We start from the raw sequence: 19,963 nt of genomic DNA, 5'->3' as shown, positions 1-19,963 counted from the left end.
GTTTTATGATGCTGCAGGGCATCCTGAACTAATAAATGTTTCTACTTAGTGCACTACATAGTTCCCTGGGCAGATTCACCCTGCATGTGTGTATGAAATCAGGATTATCCCTATGGATTGGAATACAGCCCTAGCCTTCGTTTTGTGAAAACGTTTTTGATTCATTTGTTTTGAGTCTAAATGCGAGTTAGGCCAGAGGCAGTAAAGAACACACAGAGCTAGGACAAAGAACCATGACATTGGATATGAGGATTAGTAAGGGACGTCAGACAAGGTGAATGGGCTACTTTGTAACCTGTCACAAGACTTTACGACTGTTAGAAGATACTTCCCCACTCAACCTGATCCTCCAGTGAGGCAGTGGGCGCAGCCATGTCCCTTTCCTTAAAGGTTCCTAGGGGGAAGTTCATTCATTGGCAAAGAAATTGTCTGCAAACAGAAAGTGAAAACCAACACCTGCCCAACTAACAGTATTTGCAAGCATGAGAGGGAACACAGGATCATGCCATCCTAACATAGAACAGAACTGAGAAAAGATATGGGGAGCAAGAGGCTCTCTGCTTCTCAGACATTCTGGGGATCGAATGAATCCACCACTCCTCCATGTTTTCCGTCATTGGAATTAGGACTTGTAGTTCATGGTATTTGTGAAAACCACTAAAGAACCCTTCTTAGCTGCAACACAAAAGACGCATTAAGGAGTAGCAGGGATTAAGAGTTGCGTAATGAGAAAACAGAGCTTTGGCTGTGATGTTAAGGGCTCAGGATACATGTGTGTGGGGGAATTCCTGATCGCTTGCTCTCTTTTCTGAGGGTCCTTCTGGGTTCTGTCATATTATGGATGCAAGCCTCACTTTGTGGCCGGATAGTGGCCTGGCTGTATCTTTTTCTGTTGCAGCTGATTTAGGGTTGCACAACTTTTCCCAAACATCTAATTTCTCTCTTACAAAATGCTCAGTTATATTTCTAAGGCAAACAATCTCATCAGAAAAACTCCCTGGAGCGGATCCATCCGATAAAGCGCCCTACAGCCCAAGTGTTGTCTTCTTTTTACCACGCAAGGCCAAACAGAAACTGCATTACTACAGCACACATAATCTAGGGTTACCAGGTGGGGGCTCAAGAGACCCGCAGTGAATTTAAGACCCTGTCCGGCCATCTGAATCTCCATCTGTTCACACTGCTAAACCTCCTCCCAAACCCTATAAAGCAAATCTACCCCCTGCCCTCTACCAATCTCCAGAATTGGCACTTATCTACCATCACAGAACATATCTTACTTACTTTCTTTGACTAGGCCTATGGGTCATTATAATGCTTGATAGGTTTAGTCCATAATGTTCAACACAATGGAGAAGCTACATCAATAAGGGTAACTAAACCAGCACAGCTCAAGCAGACCTTGTAAAACAAATCTTTGGAGAGACATTTGGGTCCATACCCATGTCAGTGGCCTTAGGTCACCCTGCTGCCCACCCCTCTACACAGTGACACAGTGTGAGGGTGCTGTGACAGGATTATTCTCAATGACATCTGCTGCACATGGTGGTGCATTAGGCTAACACCCATGATTTCTCCACACAGACGTTGCAATAGGCTATGAGCAACAGGCCAATCAATGGGGGTTGACAAAGACTTGCATGAGTACATGAATGAAAATGTGCACCGTTGATTGACTCTTAATAACTACTACTGTATGCATGATACCAATCCACTAAAACATACTATATGGACTACCATAGATCGTTATCATCAAGAATAATACTGTAGTTCAAATTTTGTTTTGTTTCAAAGTGCATTCCACACCCATCACAACACACTTTATTGTAAATGGCTGTCATACCATAACAAAGACGGTACAAATTACATGAATGAGAGCATATGACTCCTTTATCTTGAGAGTTGATAATTGCCATGTTTTATGCACACAGCTCCATTCTGACCCTGTATGGGCGTAGGCTCTCTACACCCTGCCTCTCTGAAGCCCTCCTGGACCTGCAGGCCAGTGGGGGACCATATGTTTTGTGTCTGCACACAACAGACACAACATGGGCCAGAGCTCCTGTGTCACACCGCATTTGTGTCTCTCGGCCAAAGCCAGCGCCGCAAAGAGGGGTCTGTCTGTGCGTGTTAGCAATCCATGCCAGGGTATCCGACTGTAGCCTTCAGTTAGCCTTATGACCCCCTGAACCAAGCCCTGGGCCGGGCTGAGACAGGAAGACCAGGCCATGCACTGCGGGCACAAAACCGCTCTCTGAGTCAGGGACCCCCTATTCCCACTAACTAGCAGCCTGAATTAAATATTAAACAGCTGTATGTCTGTGTTTTTGTGAGTCCCATTGCTATAGTGAGCTGCTCCCCCCCCATCATCATCTCTCCCTCCAGTGAATGAGGGCTGGAGCCAAGTCTCAGCTGAGCTTGGTCATAAACAGGGCCGTTTTGTGGCAAAGTCAGTCCAAACAGTCAACACACGCACTAACTAAAAGACGAAGCAAATCGGTCAAAAAGGGCTAAGTGAAGCAGAGGTCAAGGAAAGCAGATGAACAATTGCATTGTCTTAGTTAACTTAAGTAATAAACCCAATTTATGCTTCATTGCGACACATTCTGGAAGTTTGCCAAATACAACGGCCTGGGATTCAGTCATGTCTCAAAGTAAGGGTAAACAAAGTGTGCATGTAGGGAATTTCAACATTGATCACTTTGGAACATCTGGGTCTTTTACTCCCACACCAAACATCGAGATGATGTGGTGGCGTGCACATTTGCTCTCAGATTGGAGTGAACTCAAACCCCTAGAGCAGTGTGCACTTGCACATGTGTACAACAGTTCAAAGGCTTTAGGCTTTTTGTGAACTTTTCCCTTGCCATTAAATGGTTTGTCATCATTTGGCCTAGTGCCTGTGCTACTTGTCCCTGTCACCACTGTGCTCCATTAAGTCTGAGTGTCCAGTCTATCTCAGCAGCATTTTTGAACAGCACATCTATGAACTCTAACTCCATCATCATCCATAGTCATTGCCTTGTCCCAGGGCAGAACAATGAACAGAACAGCATAATGAGGCGAGAGTCAGATCACTGTTCCTGTGCTCTGGTGTAAATAAGTGTGTTGCGGAGCTGGAGGGGAAACAGATAAATAACCATCCAGCAACTCCCCTAAAAATAGACACGAGGGGCATGCAAGCAGAGCTTTTGTCATTTTTCATGTAGGAAGAGTGTCGGTGGAAGACTCCATCCACACATGCCTCCCCCTCTGATTCCAATCCCACTGGCCCATGCAGTTACTGCGGGCAACATGGTGCATGCCAGCTCCTTTCGTCTGCTGAGTCCCTTTGCACATTTGATAACATGCAGCACGCCCACTCAACTCTGCTGCAGGAGCATCCTCTGCCCATGTCTCTCCAATGGGCTGGCATCCATCCACAGGCTCACTTCTCTCAACTGTTTCTTCCTATACTCTGCTTAGGATCAAGCCCAGCATAGAAATGGTTGGAAATCAATATAGGTCAAAAGGAGACATTGAAATATGATGTACAAAGTGGTGCACAATAGAATTTGCAAACACCCTCAGTCCAAGTTGTTACCCATGCATCTCAGCTTGTCACCATTCCACCCACTGTCAAGTCGTGAATGGTACTGCTGACCCAGGTGGGATATGTGATTAATAATCATTTAAAACCTTGTATGGCCTGTTCTTTCTATGAATTGATCAATTACCGTTTTGGTTGCATATTGTTTTAGTTCAAACACCTACAAATGTGTACAGATGCGTGACAGATACACCACATCATCATGTCACCACAGCCTGTCATGTGGAGATTTACTTGCAATACTTCTTCGGGTTTAGATGAGCCACAATAGGGGTTACCACTGGTTGCTTACCTTAGGTAGTTCTTTGAGTTGGTTGGCGTCGAGAAGAAGCTCTTCAAGACTGCGGCTGTAACGGAATATTTCATCGGGGACAGTCTGCAAATTGCAATGTCGCTTGTCCACCGACTCGACGTGGCGGTTACAGCGCCACAAAGGGATACACTTCAGCATGTCCGGCCGCCGTGGGGATTTGGTTGCCGGTGCTAGTCAACACTCCGCATCGGAGAGAGAACGGCGAAAGGGTGTGGGGGAGGAGGGAGTAAAGAAAAAAAATCGACAGTAACCGATAAAGAGTGGACGTCGAAATCGCGCTGCTCCCACGTCGATCCAAAATGGGAGGCCAAAATCCAGTTAAAACCAGAGACAGAATTAATTCCGCTTGTCAATTTATATCCCAGTTCTTTTCGTGGTCTTCTATCGGTTCAAATCCAATAAAAATGTGAGTGATAATATAAAACAGGATAGCAGAAGAACTTTAGCTAGTCAGTTTAGCCTTTGCCCCAAGGTATTTGATCAGCTAAATTCCAATCACAATATTATCTTTTAATCTAAAAGAACATACTTTAAAACAAACAATAGACGTCTTCATTTCCATATCTAACTGTGTAATGATAAACAGCTCAGTCGATTAGCCAACTTGCTATTCTGATACAGGGAAGCTGGCCTGTCTAGTTCGCTCATTGGCTAGTATGGATTCTGTAATGTTAGCTACCCAGGCTAGCTAGCCAAACTAAGAAGGGCTCGCCGTTACAAATGTGTGTTCTGTAGCTTAATGCGATTAGCTACGCTTCTGAGTAAAATACGACAGGCTATGCTGCATTACCAGAAATTGCTGCATGTATCGACACACGGCTTCAAATTGCGTCTGTATGGACAGCTAGGTTGAATGTCGTAGTAGTAGTCGACTGCTGTGTAGCTAGGCTAGCTCACGAGCTTGTGGTCTCTCTCGTGCCTATAAAGCTAGGGAAACAAACTCGCAATTTCACGACCTAGCAAGCTATGTATAACCAATTTTGAAAAACATACGGAGCTATCGTCGAAAAGCTATCTGCATTGTAAAATGATCAAAAGTCAAATGTATGACAAAAAAGGAAGGACCCACTAGAACACTGCACACAACAACAGCAACAGGATTCTTTTCCCTCTCTCCTTGCGCGAGGCCGGTGAGACGTGTGGGGGCTGGGCTGGGAAAGCTGAGGTACCGCCGCTTTGTGACTCCTTCGGTGTTGGGGCTCGCAGAACAAGTCCGAGATGACACTAGCAACCGGTGTGGCTATTTTCTGTTGACTCCTACTTCATGTAGCAAGCAACCACTAGCTCACAAATCGGGCTGAAGGTGGCGTTTGTGAATATTTCGCCTGGGAGTTTCCTCACTTTCGGCCGGTTGTGTGGTTGCGAACTACCACACTAGCTGGGGTGACTAGTCAAACAAAACTAAACACGACCAGCTCCGCCCAGCGGCTCCTCCTCATTGTTGTTGTGGCTAGGTGTATGTGATTTATACGTCTGCACACCCCGAGGGTGCACTGACGAACTCGGCCTGTCCCGCAATCAAATAGATATTCCTCGCAAATCACAACATTACGATTGGATAATACATTGTCAAATTTGCTTACTAAAAATGTAGGTCTTATCCATTTACCCCATCCTGCCTTCACTGCGAACTTCCCTCTACGCCGCAAACACGTGTAGGTAAAAAGAATCGCGTGCACCCATTCCCTCTATTTTAATCGCCCTTTTGTACACGCGATAGCGTACAGCGACCTCAAGAGGCTTGGAGATCCACATAGGTTTTTCTTTGATAACTTTTATGCAAGGATAGGGCTTTTGGTTGTTAATAGCGCCACCTAGTGCTATTTCTAGCAACATGTCCTTGCCCATATCTGGAAATACCTACTTGGCGCCTTTGGAATCTCGTCACTTGTTGGAATTCAAATAAAATGGATCCAGCCAAACAGAAATCGCGGTACAGTGTGATAGTTGGTAATTATATCTACTATGTTCGATTAAATGATGAACAACTGCAGCTTTTGAAATATTCCCTTTTTATTACAAGTTACCACTGATTTGAAGAAAAGTTCAATCCAAATGCTGTTTCACAACCAAAAACTCCCAACAAGAAAAACATGTTCAGAAATATATATGCAAATCTTCCACTCCAAACGTATTCATAATAAGAAATTCACAGCACACATTTTCATATCTGAAGAATTTATTTTTGTGGGGAAACTGGAACCAATAGCTCTAAAACCAGGTAAGAGTCCTGACACAATGTTAGATAAGCAAACATCGGCAAACTTTATAAAAAAAATAAAATAAAATAAAAAGTGGTGGGGAAAACCTAAATCATGACTTTTCTCAAACTTTTGATTACAAAAACCTGCAAATAATACAAAAAAGAAAAAGAAAATCAGGAAGTCTTTCACAGTCGGTGACAAAACAAAACCCATGACGCGCAAATATTCTTTTCTTAACCAATCCCTCAAAAGGGACCATTAATAATATTAATATCAACATCGATAACAAAAATAATTACAAGTTAAAAAGAGGCCCAAATCTCTAGCAGCAGTGATAGTGGCTGAAGTGAGTTTGAGCAACGGGTATGGGGATGTGGATGCTGCTGGCGACCATTTCAGACAGTTTATGCAGAGAGGTCGCTGCTGTTGAAGCGCTCTTGGTCATACACCTCCGCCATCACCTTGCGGCCCCCAAACCAGCGGTCGTTGAGTGCCTGGATGGCCTTGTTCATCTCTGAGGCCATGGAGAACTCCACAAAGATCTTGACGATGACCTCAGCATCTTCTTCCTCGCCCTGCTTCTCCTGGTAGATGATGACCCGGTTGACAGCGCCAAATTTGCCGCACTCCTCTGTCACCTCTCCCTCCAGGTCGTCATCAATGTCCTCTGGGCCGACCATGTTTCGCAACACCATCACCGTGGACTAGAGAGGAGGAATAGAACATATCAATACAGTGCATTCGTAAAGTATTCAGACCCCTTCACTTTTTCCACATTCTGTTATGGAAACAGGACACACCTGAGCTCAATAACGAGTGTCATAGCAAAGGGTCTGAATACTGATATCACATTTATATGGTCTCAGTTTTGTTATAATAAATTAGCAAACATTTCTAAAAACCTGTTTTGGCTTTGTCATTATGGGGTATTGTGTGCCAACCATATTATTATCAGAGAAAAAGCTGCTTGACCTATATATTCTTTGTGAATGCAATAGTGCTGTGCCCTTCCTAGGTTGTCTGCATTACTCTCTTTCCCATCTTCCTTACCTCTGATTTCCTCAGCAGTTTCTGCATAACCATGTGTCTGGCGCTGCTGCCTGAGATGCTCATGTGTTCTTGGTCGCTCAACATCTCCTGGCCAGTCCCGTCCTGCTGCATCTCCTCCTTCTCCTTCTTCATCTCTAGTAGGGAGGGTGCAGGGGCCACTGACATGGCTGGATTCGACATCACAGGGGGTGAGGCCAGCACAGGGTTTACCAGGCCCACCTGGGGCAGAACTGGGAGGTTGGGACGCACTGGTGTCACACCTAGAGGGAGGGACATTCTCATCATGCATCTGCACATCTTTACTGAAACAGCATGCAGTTCCTCTGAGACATGCATGCATCACCCTTTACAGGTGCCAAATCCTCTGTTGCAGTTCCCCAATCAAAGGATGCAATTACTCTAATTGGTCCCATGTGAAACAACTTGTTGTCAAGGGCTTTAAAACACTGTCCATCTACAAACTAACTACATAACCTGTTAAGTCAGATAAACACTGAGCACAGTTGCATTCACTGTACAAGTCAGAAAAACAGATGTAAACATGCCTGACAATGTTCCAATAATCCTCTACGATTCACTACAACCTACGTGAAGTAAGGAGACAATACCTGTGTACTCACACATGTCTTGGTACACACCTGTGATGACCCCCGGTGCTTGGGCAGCCATGACGGCCTGTGGCATGCCCATCTGACCCATCTGACCCATCTGGCCCATTTGGCTCATTTGGCTCATCTGACTCATCTGACCCATTTGACCCATTTGACCCATCTGGTTCATTTGCTGACTGAGCATCCCACCGGGCCCTGCCAGCGCTCCCAGGACCGACGCCCCGGCTACAGCCTCCTTGAGAGAGGGGGGCGGGATTTATTAGGGAGGGGAAAACACACAGCAAGGCAGCACAGTCAAACTCACAGCAGGTTACAACAGTAGTCACCTCTGCATCTTACCTGTCCTTGGAGGGCTCATTTTACTGAAAGATTACGGTGACTTCTTTGTATAGCCAAATGGTAGGTCTAGATATAATCTTTTGATATCAAAACTTGCTGTTAATATTAATATTGACTACACTGACAACAAGACTACTTGTCATCAAACAATACTATGACAACTGGTGCCACTGCCAAATATAGCAGTGATTTAAGGCATGCTTGCTTGAGCAGTGAAGCTCCAGGGTCTAGTTACACATGCCCAATTAGTTACCAGGATGAGCTTTTCTTCTCAGTATTATCATTGTACTTCAAATGACAAGGAGTGAGCGGGCATTGCCACTGGGGCTGTTTCCCCATGTGGGTTGAGCTCAACACAACACAAGCAGATATGGTACACAAAATTATGTAAAGAAATACTTGGCAGTGAGCATATGTAAGGCAAGACATATTTTCCTGCAAAAGTGTTACGCATTACCAATTCATCAAATTCCACATGGCACTTCTGTCATTTGATATACAAGCAGCAACAAAATGTTCTATTCATTAAACAGAAAAATAAGCTTTTTTTTCTTTCATATATTCTATGCATTTTACTGAGCTCTGAGACATAACATTTAAAACTTGTCCAGCAAATTCATTTGAGCTCTCCCTATCAACAATATATACAGGCTATGTTGATAATTTATGTCAAATCTGAGTCAGGCATCTAGCTAGGTCTTGAGTTATATTTACCTGGAAGGCCAATAGATCCCTTTGGAAGGGATTCATACTTGCCTGGGCCGTAATCTTCGCGGTCGCTGCCGCCGCTGCAACAGCAGCGGCAGGCGGCAGACCACCGGGGGTGGTAGGGGTCAGCAGGGGCATGGGTGGGGTCACAGCCTTGCCCACCCGCAGGTACTGGCCCCCCAGGTCAAAGAGGTTCATGGAGGACACAGCGTCCAGGGACGACTGGGGCTTGTCATACTCTGGTAAGAAGAGGAGGACGAGAAAAGGACGAGTTAGCGAGGAGAACGACACACAGGGGCAACAGGACAGCTGGAGGGTTGCCAGTGGACCTCACTGCTCACCGATGAAGCCAAAGCTCTTGTGCCTTCCCGTTGTGGGGTCCCTGGCTAACTGGCATGACTTGATCCTTCCGAAGGCCTCAAAGACACTCTTGATGTCCTCATCCGAGAGGTCGGGGTGGACGGACGCCACGTAGATCCGATTAAAGGCGCGTGCCTCCTCTGCCAGCTGGTCAATGATGGGTTGCGCCTGACCAATGTTACTTGGCCGCCCCACCTACAGCACAGATACCAGCACAGGTCCACTGAATGGAGGGGTCACAGCCTGCGAGCGATGCACCACCTCAAAGCTCCAACCTGCCTACAGCTTCAACTAGCAGCCACGCAGAGATCATTGAAGGAGCAGTAGACTCCAACATAGGTTTCCACTAGCCTTGCTTAGCTGCATCTCCAGACCTTAAAGGATTAGGTAAGGCGAGTGATTTTAAACTTAGAAATCTGCACAAAAGTCTATATCCACAATCCTTCTGTTCACAACACTTACTTTCAACTTAACTAATCACTTCAAAATCAGGACTAAGCAAGACTATGGTGACAGTAGAAAAAGTCAACAGCTTGCTAAAACACAAAGCAATCAAAATGAATTCCATCACAAAATGATATCCTACCCAGAAGATGGTAAACTATGACAAGCAATCTAAGTAACTCCATACACTCTCTGTTATCGTATGCCACTGTCCCAGAGTCTTGTTCACTCAGTCAGACATGGCAAACACCAAAAAGGACTGTTAAAAATACCTTACATCAGAGCTGCAGCTGAAGACGAGCTAGTGGAAACGTCTGTTCTATGAATTAACTGGATAAAACTACACTCCATCTGGGGTATCCACTTGAACGTTCCCTAGCTTGCAGAAACCAAGCCTTCCAAAAGGCCTGGTTTGAGCTCCCTACGACGGACGAGAGGCTTAGTTGTACAGGATCTGTGCTGCAGGTGGGGCGGCAAGGCAACACCAACCAGGCGCAACCCATCATCAGCACATCTGGGACACAGAGCAGCGCACCGCTCCGTGCGCTGCTGGGCATCCTAGAGGGACTGGTCACTGAGACAATGTGGTCATGGGAAGCAGAAAACACGCACACAGACACACACAAACACACGGCATACACACATACCTGAAAATGAATGGACACACACACAAGCAAAGAAACAGATGAGAGAAGCTTTAGATATACTTTCAGACAATTTAGAATTTTGATCAACACCATTAGTGCCTTCACAAGACTATTCAATTACACACAAACAGCGAAATGAGAAGTTGATTTCAGACTGGCTCCATGCTCCAAAAACATAAAAGGAAACAAGAAGGTTAAAAGGGTGATAGCTCTCTAGCTTTAAGGAGGGCCCCTGACAAGGTCCACTTCCCCAGGACTGGGCTGCCTCTCCAGGCCACTGACCTTGATGTTCCTCCCCCCGAGCATGACTGAGTTCATCTGCTCCAGAGCCAGCTGTGCAGCCTCCGGTATCTCGTACTCCACAAAGGCAAAGCCCTGTAAAGAGACAGAGACATCCATAGGATATCAGTCTGGCCCAGCAGTGATTCATAACCAATAACCATAACCATGCTTTCGAAAGCACTGTACAATTTCCGCCTCGCATTATGGCACTGAAATTATGTAGCTATGATAATGTCTTCAATATAACTTTGGCTACTAGAATGAAGGTATTGTAGTCGCTTTTATGCAAATAAATGAAGTGACTGAATGTACAAGACAACACTGACCTTGTGCTTCATAGTAACAGAGTCCCAAGACATGTCAATGCTCTTGATGGGGCCGAAGGGAGCAAAGGCCTGTCTGATGGTGTCCTCCCCCAACTCATAGTATATGGAGCCCACATACACTCGGCACATGATGGCTAGAGCACGCTGCCGCTGGGCCGCCACCTGTTGGCCAGGGAGAAAAACACCCTACTTTCATTAGCATGCCAAGGAAAGAAAACACACAAATTCTAAAAGTGTATGAGTAAATGGTGATCAATCACTAGGTGAATCTGTGGGATCATTACACTATACTGTTGTGTTGACTGTCCAACAAAAGGACATACAGGCCAGTGTTTTCAAATGAATGCTAATTTCCTTCAATGGTTATCTAGAAAATAAGCCTACCTATGAATTTACATTTTGGAAAATGTTATTACTTTTACAGCTACGTAACTCTAGAAATATGTTTTTACAGTTCAATCATTACTGCGTAAATATGGGTGAAAGAACATGCATGACCCTCCTGAAATTGACCTGTAGTCCGGGAATCCAGATAATTGGGTAACAAATGTGAACATGGAGAATAAACTATATCACCTATATCAGTGGAGGCATCCATAAAAAGGCCTCATGAAAGCATTTTACACTTACATCTCAAGTCTCTAAGGGGAGGGATGGTTAAACACTGAAAGACTTACTGGTTCCTTTCATTCAATCTCAATTACTTATACTCGCCCTAATACCAACAGGCAAACTAAAAGCCAAATCTTTCATGACATTAAAAGGAAACGATTGGCTCTTCTTCTACAAGAGAACATGCATTTGAGAGCCAAAAATGATCCCTGTTTCAGCAGTTCTCTTATTCTGGTTATTGAAAGAGACTGCTAATCCTCTTTAGAGCCACACCAAGGTTAGCTTTCTTAGCTGGTTGAATAAATGCAAAGTAATGGTCTATTTATAAAGGAGACATGGATTTAACCACATTAATATATTCTAGTACCTGTGAATAGCCATTGGAAGCAGGCAATAAGATACAATTGTTGAAATTAAGGTTGTATTTTTTCCCTCAAATGAATCAATGCATGTGTGTCCCCAATTCCTACTATGACTCTCTTGTGTAAACCTAGCAGCTGTTGTCACCAGTGGAAGTACTTTAAGGTATGTCATCTTCCAGAATGAAAAGGTGCAGTAGGCATACAAACCTACAGCTTCATTAACCAGACTAAATTAAGACGACACCATGACATGGAAAGAAACTGGTCCCCTAATAGAATAAAAAAAAAAGCCATGTCTTCCTTTGAAAATTATTTGGTCAGCTGCTATGGTTTGGGATTATGGCCAGAGTGGCTGATCAAAGAAGGGTAACAGTCCTTTTATCAGGAATACATTGCACACACTGCTGCACATACTGTACATACCTGTTTATACTGTTCATACGGCATTCCATATTTATATTTATTCTGCTATCTACCTCATGTACTGTTAATACATATATATACTGCTAGACTGCATTACTATACAGTTCATATGCTGCTACACTGTTCATACTGTAACTTATTTACTCTGCTATAATGCTAATGCTTACTCATATACTGCTCACACTGCACTACTTATATTATACTGCACTACTTACTGCTCATATATTGCACTACCTGTTCATTGCACTTCTGGTTAGACACTAACTGCATTTCGTTGTCTCTGTACTTGTACTCTGCACAATGACAATAAAGTTGAATCCAATCTAATCTAATCTAAACACAGAAAAAAAGTTTAATAATCTATTGACCGATTGTAAAGGTGAGAGAGGATCTCCAAAGCCCATTGTCACTGCTGCCATCTGAAAGACAGTAAAGATGAAAAAGTAGGTTAGATAATATCTTTGAGCTCTGCTTTTTTCAATGGTTATTGCTTTGCTAGACTGCCCATCAGGTTTTAGACAAACATACAGTCAGACCCTAACACTTAACACTGTCCCTCTAAAAAGCTGGTCAGGGCTGATTCCAGTTATCCCCCTACAGACCGATTAACATTAACAATCCCTATGTGAAAACAATTGCAAAGCATTCAACATGTTGAACAAATCTTCATGTTTATCTTTTCAGGCTGAAAAGGAGCAGAGGCAAAAGCAAGGGAACATACATACATAGTTTGTTTACAAGCAGACATCAGAAATATCAAGCTCATTGTATTGTTACCATGAAATGCTACATCTTATACTTGTTGTGACGTATTCCAGGGGTAGGCTAAGTCCTGAGCTGAACAATTGGGTCATTTCAAAACAATAAAGCTACACGGGTAGATATGTGCTGCCCGGGAGAAAGGTAAAGAACATATGAGAGTGCAGTTAAATGAGATCTAATAGTCTCATTTAGGGTTTGATATGGGTCTATTGAGGACCAGTGGTTGTTGTTGAGAGATAAGAACATGCAGTCAAGGGCACTGGGAGAGTTAGGTTGCACATAGAAGGACAGAACTTGACTTGTGTCTCACCTGCAAATTGGTGAGCTGTTGTTGCTGATGGGCAATGGTCTGCTTCACCAAGACACTCTTAATGCTCTGTTCCATGGCATACTTCTTTGCCTGAAGAGGAAGACAGTACAAGTGTAACGGATCTCTAACCAAACCATAGAATTAGAATGAGCCAAACCTTGTCTAATGTGTGTAGACATAGCTGCACTATCCTTCAGAACTGTAAAGTTTTTGTATAAACAACATTTATTGTGATCCTCATAATTTCACTGTTGAGGCACGTATACATATGCCTATAGTCCATTGGTCCTGACCTGGTCGGGGCTTTACACACTACAGGGCCAACCCGATCCTTACTGTGCTGGCTCTGACATTTTCTTTTCACATTGTCCTTTCCCGTGCTGTTGGGGGCTTCACACACTACAAGGCGAATCCAAACCATACTCCGCCAGCTCAAATATTTTCCCTTCGCACGGTCCTTCCCAGCACGGTTTCAGCAACTATGGTGGATGCGTAACCAGGCCAGTCCAGTCCAGCTCTCTAGTGTAAATTAGGGTTCACAGCAACTGTGGTGGACGCATAACAAGGCCAGCACAGAATAGCTCAACTCAGGGATGAGTTTCCCAAAAGCTTTGCAACACTGAGATCATCTTCCACCCATTACCTACGATGGATTTAAGATTTTAGTACTACAAAGCTTACGAGAAACTCAGTTTGCCTTGTAGTGAGATTAGGGGTAATAGAGCCTCCTCTTACCCTCTGAAGCGCCTCCTGCTGCTCCGGGGTGAGAGGCGGCAGGCCAAGCTTCGAGCCTGTGCCCTGTCCATTCTCCATCGTCAGAGCTTCACCTCCCTACAACATCATGAAGGCAAAGACAGACGTAAAAACACACCTGAGCAAGACAACAAAAAACCTTTAACTCCTGCTCCAAGTGGAAAGCAATGAAATATACGCCACGGCAGCTACTGCGCATTAGATACTACATAGTATCTCCTCTACTAGCTGCAACAATACTCCTCTCTCTGTTAGTTAGCCAAAGGCAAGTGGTCTCGTAGGCGAAACAGCACCAGACAAGGGATACACATCAGCCTCTATATCAAGCGGGACATATAGGTCAGGATATAACGAGATCAACTCTTCCTTACCTACAACCTGCTAATCGCTGGAACCACCAGAGACAGGATAACCCCCGGGGGGAAGACTGATGGGGAAGCCTGAACAATTCTACAAATTCTGAGAGAGAGAAAATGCCTTCAAACGTGACGTTTAGCTAGCTAGCAACTAACATAGCTAACAACTGTAAGGCGGTAAACTTGGCTAACTAGCTAATAGCTAGCTAACAGTTAACTACCGTATTTGGCAAGCAAGCTAGTAAACGGATAGCTACAAAATGCATTTGCAAATACGCACAGGTTGTTTTAGTCTGCAGGCCATTACTTGCTAATTAACGTTAACTATATAGTTATCTTGCCAACCGTTATTAAGCTTACATCATTAGCTAGAAGCCAATTGTCTGGCTAGCATGCCGTTCATAAAACGGGCCTCATGGCTAGGCTAGCTGGCAAGCTTCATTAATTCAAGATTAGCTAGGCATAGTTCATGGATATTAACATACAATTCCTATAACAAATATGGAGGTACATCTTAAGAAGAATGAGGACTACGACAATAACATAGAGTGTACATTTTAACTTATTCAGCAAGCTAACGTTAGCTATTTACCGCAATCTCCGTCACCGCCATGAAGCACACCTACTTGAAAAGGCCCACCACACCGTTGTTGTGAGCGTCGCGAGACTTTTACAATAAACATTGAAGTGACTCGCTGGTTTAACACCGCGAGAGTTTGGTTTGATGGAACGATTTCAGGGTAGCCAGTCTGGCCAACAGTTACATGGCAGAATCAGCAGCTTGACTTTGGCACACTAAAGATGCTCTTATTGCAATTATTAACTGTAGTTCATGGTTCCATTGCTGTCAGCCTGGATTATGAATACAATACTGGTCCTGAGAAGTAACATTTTGTCATACCTTTAAGGTAAATGGGAGAAATACTTATACAAATACAGGTTACAGTGTCCTATTATAACTATTTCATAAGAAATACTCTTCTTCTTCTTCTTCTTCTTCTTTAGTTGTATGACAGCTTGCAAATCAATCCTCTAACAAGAACCCACACAATAAAATACATTTTTGAAATATGCCTACGGTGCAATATGCATCCAGTATGTAGCAATTATTGTTTTGACAGTACTGCAGCCATTGGACTGCAGCATATGTTTTTTTTTTTTTTTTTTTTTTACTGTGCTGCAGTGCAGTGTTACTTTTTAAATATATGTTCTGCATACTGCAGGCAAGATCATGTCAGGCCCATGACTTTAATACAATTAAAAAAACCACTTCAACCATTGTTTGTAACATTACTGTTTTATTGTCATTCTTTTAATTACAGTACCATATTTGTACAGAAGGATAAGTAGAACACGTCCAGTACAATAAACAGCCAACATTCAACAGAATACAAACTTGGAAAGAGAGGAGTAGTCACTACAGAAAAAAAGACTACTGGATGGATGTGATGTTTTGTGTGTCTTCGCTCACATTCATTTTCTTGATCAGGTTCCCCCTAATTCCTTGGAGCCAATGGAACTCGGTCATAATGACTAAGGCAATATTGGAAAAGCAAAGTCTGAACGGTTTGGAGCTATTAAGACATGCAGACTACTAAACCAGATGAGATCAACAGTAGTGCCACTCTGTGCATTCATACTTTTGTTCAAAGAAGTAAACACAAAAGCATTTATCTACACCATAGCCTCCAGATAAATCACTGGGAGGGAGAAGGGCACACCCCTACAAGACCAGCTGATAAAAGGCTTGACATTTTCAGAGTATATTATGCAACAGCTATACATGAGTGCAATTGTTATGGGACCACAGCTTTACAGACAGCATAATAAACACATGTCATATTGTTAAACATATTCATATATTGAAGAATATATAGGCTACTGTTCATGGTTGATTCACTTGCAGCTCTTAAAACAATCCACCCTCTCATTACTATGTCCCAATCCCATACACATAAAACCCCAAATATATCCACTCAATTTAGCTGGAATAATTGGCTCTTGCTTTAGAAGATGGACATAAGGGCTATTCAGCCTCATGTCCACACCTTTTTAACACATTAACATTGAAGGTGTCACACATTGGAATATCCTTTCAATCTAGATTTGAAGAAGAGGAACGAATGTTATAACTGAGGAACATTATAATCCCCTTTTCCATTCTTACACTATTGATGCCATAGCCATACTGTGACATGAGCATTCAAATTGTGCAACACAGGCTGCAATATGGAGTCACAGGGTTATATCCTGTTAGATTAGATTAGATTAGTTGTTATAGCTTTGATATGATGTATGATTTCAGATACCAGTATACCAGCAATTGAAGGCTTCTAACCTTTCTTTATTCTTGGCTTTCTTCCATCTTAAATGTACTGTAAAGCGTTGGCAAGCATACAGTATGCAACTAAAATGGCAAAACAAGACATTCGCTACGTGGTTAGCTGCAACTTTCTGTGATTGGTTTTGGTTCTGTGAAGGATTCAAGCTGTGGCCCCTCTTCACATTCACAGGCAGGTTTTGCAGAAGAAAGGAATAAGAGAACAATAACACTCTGTTAACACCTACCCAAACACATGAATCTACCAGTGTTGTATGTGCTGTAGAGACTGTCTGGAGGAGTTATACATCTAATTCCAAAGTTGCTAACATTGTGTTGCTGTGTGTTTATTGATATTTTGTACATGGTGGGTTGCCATCACAGGCACTTTGCAAGTCTTTGGCTTTCAGAACACTTTCACAGGAAAAATCCCTTTAAGAGCACTAGCAGGCTAAAGGAGAGGCATCATCTCATTGCTCGTCACTACTAATGCATGGAGAGTCACTCAGGCATGTGTACTGTAGCACTGGAAAAAAAGAGTTTGAGCCAAGAGTGTTTTGAAGTGTATTACTCTACAGACCATTCAAACTTCAACAGAATGGTCTGTGCAACATTGATGTGGTTCATAATAACTAAGCATAAATAAATAAGTTAACTGAGAAGTTAGCATGTTTAGCATTGCCAGGGCGTGTTGGACGGTTCCTTAATTTGTAAATGTAATAGCTCTCTAAAAACTAGACATACTAAACATTACTGGGGCTCTTTTAAAGCGAGAGAGTGAGAGCCTCTTAGGCTATGAGATCATTTTTCAAAATCAATTTCATATCAGTTTAAAAATTTAGGAATTAAATAAACTAAAATAAACTATATATTTTACATTAATAAAACAATACATAAAACATAGTTGTTGTATTGGTTTGTCTTAAATGCACTACGTCCTTCCATCACTGAAACATCTGTACTGGCAATACCAGTAATGGCATTATTGAGAGCCAAAGTCATGAAGACATCTTAAGGCATAATAGCCCTTTTAGGCAGGGGGAGTTGTCAATCGTCCACTGCATTGTGGGATAGCTGAACACAGCCATGATGCCTCTGGTCCTTCAACAGGAGCTGCTTCCGGTGTCCCTCTCAGTCCTGGTCAATCCTAGCCCACTGACTGCTAGGCCACACCTCCACCTGTAACAATCCCCCAAAGTAACCCACACTGGACCCGGTCCCTGCTGCTGGCTGAGTGCTCCTGCCGTCTGCCCCCCTCTCCTGCTCGGTTTGAGTGGTCAATGCCCAAGGCTCCTCTGTGTGGGCCAGCCTCTATAGCGATGGGGCCCCCTCTCCTCACTGTGTGGTCCCAGAGGCCAGTGCTCTGCCCCGGTGTCTGCTGATAGCATCTTCCAGGAAGCCTGCCAGCTTCTCACAGTCCTCCTGCACAGGGGGATTGGTAGTCCATTAAGTAAACTAGGAATTTCTATTGCCAGTAAATTGTCTTTTCTACAAAGACAGATAGATAAATCAAGATGAATTTGAGGAGACTTCTGTATATCTTCTGCTTAGAATGAAATCCATATACTGTGTGTTTTACAGACAAAATGGTATTGTTACGTGAGGAAACATTCATTGCCTCACAACATACCCACCTCACTTATGAAGGCGTAGTGAACCAGTTCATTGGCAAGGTCTTTGGAGCTGTCAGCTAAAAGATTCAAACAAGTGTATTGAGCTTTGTGCACATGTTTGTAAATACATACATGGATGTAAAAGGTTTCTATTGGTGTTTTCTTCAGTGTTATGAAACAGTTAGCAGTGGTCATGTTTGTGAACTCACTTGGAAGGATGTCACAGCTGAGTTGTCGATGAAGTTTGTCATCCATTTTCAGAAACAAAGAGAGCTAAAGAGAGGAGAGGGGCATAACATATGATCAAACCACAACAAGTTATTCCCATTAGTGGTGGTAATAAAAAATACACAGTGAATAGGTACGCATGGACCAAAAATAAGCTAATATTCAGACTCACATGAGTTTTGGTCCCTTCTTCATTGGACTCCAAGTTACAGTGCATCTGTATAACCTGCAACACACCATCAGATCAACAAAGAGTTCAAATCGTTGGGAACTGATTTCAAACAGACCTAAAGAGTAAGCTTAATCTCCTTTTGTCCCATATCTCACATAGCCTCAAAGAAAACGCATGCACATGCGCGCGTGCACACACCCTCACACACACACACATATATGAATCTTCACCTTTCTGCTTTCTATCTCTTGGGGCTCAGGGGTGGGGGTCTTCACTGTTTCCACCTGCTCCTGAGACATGGAGAGGGCACGGGGGACGGGATGGGGCCGTGACGAGGCAAAGTTCATAAGAGGGTAAATCCCATTTCTGAGGAAGGGAGGGGGGTGGGAAAGCAGGAAGTCAAGGTTAAACTACAAAACATTAGTGAAAATGCCTCCCTATACAAAGAGCACAGGTAAAGAACACCAGGCAATGGAAGGCTGCCCCCTGGGTACCACTTACTTGACATCCTCAAGGAACTTGTCAAGCTCCAAAGGAGACACATGGGAATACCTGTGGGGCAGATATAGATATGGGGGAGGGTAAGACACTTCACATGGAGGGTAAGATGCAAGAAAGAATCATGCAAAAGCATCAGGATAGAGGGTGTAAGTGGTCTCTCACTTGAGCTGCACTCCTGGTCGGTCGCCATGTTTGATCTCGCCCATGACACCATTGGGGTCGAAGGACTTGGTCATCTCCTCTACACAGTTCTCTGGGAGCAGGTCTGCAGAGAGAGAGAGAGAGTGGGGGGGGGGGGGGGGGGGGCAGGAAGAGGTCAAAAGTACGCAAAACCAGTTTGGTTATCAGCCAATAAGCTATGTATCACTATAACTATCAAATGTTGAGTGAATTTCACACCCGACAAAATTCAAGTATTCAAATAAATCTTCTCAGTTGGAAACAGTTTCTTATTGTAGTACACAACCGACACCATACAGTAATGGTGTGCTTATAGCTGAGAGAGACTCACACTGGTTGCTGATGAAGCAATGGGCAGCCAGCAGCTTAAGAGAGTGGACCTCGAACAGCACGCGATGGAACAGCAGGTCATGGGCCGTGGGACGGAGCTTGGCCTCGTGACGCACACACGACTGGGTGAACTCCTGCCGGACAGGAGGAGACACACATGTTAAAGCA

General features: G+C 43.7%; 3 protein-coding genes across 13 annotated transcripts in view; all 3 read right to left on the bottom strand.

Moving 5' to 3' along the window:
- The window catches only part of scrib (scribble planar cell polarity protein), a 68,367-nt gene extending 63,106 nt beyond the window's left edge, over positions 1–5,261 (bottom strand). For all 7 annotated transcript variants that reach the window (XM_083673847.1, XM_083673850.1, XM_083673852.1 and 4 more), the window contains exon 1: positions 3,882–5,261. In XM_083673847.1, coding sequence (XP_083529973.1) covers positions 3,882–4,040 — 159 coding nt within the window. In that variant the 5' untranslated portion in view covers positions 4,041–5,261. The remainder of the gene's footprint in view (positions 1–3,881) is intronic.
- Positions 5,262–6,213: 952 nt separating this feature from the next.
- LOC310806143 (poly(U)-binding-splicing factor PUF60-like) lies at positions 6,214–15,115 on the bottom strand. Of its 5 annotated transcripts, XM_083672138.1 has the most exons (12): positions 15,044–15,114; positions 14,467–14,554; positions 14,078–14,173; positions 13,343–13,432; positions 12,639–12,689; positions 10,874–11,035; positions 10,548–10,640; positions 9,156–9,369; positions 8,821–9,053; positions 7,777–8,002; positions 7,157–7,416; positions 6,214–6,810 (listed from the first exon to the last, which is right to left on the bottom strand). In XM_083672138.1, exons 3-12 carry the CDS (start codon positions 14,153–14,155, stop codon positions 6,511–6,513), a joined length of 1,707 nt encoding a protein of 568 aa, XP_083528264.1. In that variant the 5' UTR covers positions 14,156–14,173; positions 14,467–14,554; positions 15,044–15,114; the 3' UTR covers positions 6,214–6,510. The 5 variants fall into 5 exon arrangements, with proteins under 5 accessions (XP_083528264.1, XP_083528262.1, XP_083528263.1 ...); XM_083672136.1 differs by lacking the exon at positions 14,467–14,554 and having other exon boundaries at positions 15,044–15,115; XM_083672137.1 differs by lacking the exon at positions 14,467–14,554 and having other exon boundaries at positions 7,795–8,002; positions 15,044–15,115.
- A 620-nt stretch (positions 15,116–15,735) lies between these two features.
- Positions 15,736–19,963, bottom strand: part of nrbp2b (nuclear receptor binding protein 2b) — a 29,601-nt gene continuing 25,373 nt past the window's right edge. The window contains exons 11-18 of the mRNA XM_083676138.1: positions 19,797–19,929; positions 19,448–19,550; positions 19,286–19,336; positions 19,015–19,150; positions 18,785–18,838; positions 18,594–18,657; positions 18,406–18,461; positions 15,736–18,193 (exon numbers count right to left, since the gene is read on the bottom strand). Coding sequence (XP_083532264.1) covers positions 18,107–18,193; positions 18,406–18,461; positions 18,594–18,657; positions 18,785–18,838; positions 19,015–19,150; positions 19,286–19,336; positions 19,448–19,550; positions 19,797–19,929 — 684 coding nt within the window. The 3' untranslated portion in view covers positions 15,736–18,106. The remainder of the gene's footprint in view (positions 18,194–18,405; positions 18,462–18,593; positions 18,658–18,784; positions 18,839–19,014; positions 19,151–19,285; positions 19,337–19,447; positions 19,551–19,796; positions 19,930–19,963) is intronic.

This window comes from Argentina silus (genome assembly GCF_951799395.1).
Source record: "Argentina silus genome assembly, chromosome: 1".
Taxonomy (NCBI): domain Eukaryota; kingdom Metazoa; phylum Chordata; class Actinopteri; order Argentiniformes; family Argentinidae; genus Argentina; species Argentina silus.
Note: the sequence above shows the minus strand (reverse complement) of the source record. Positions and strands in the feature narration are given on the sequence as shown.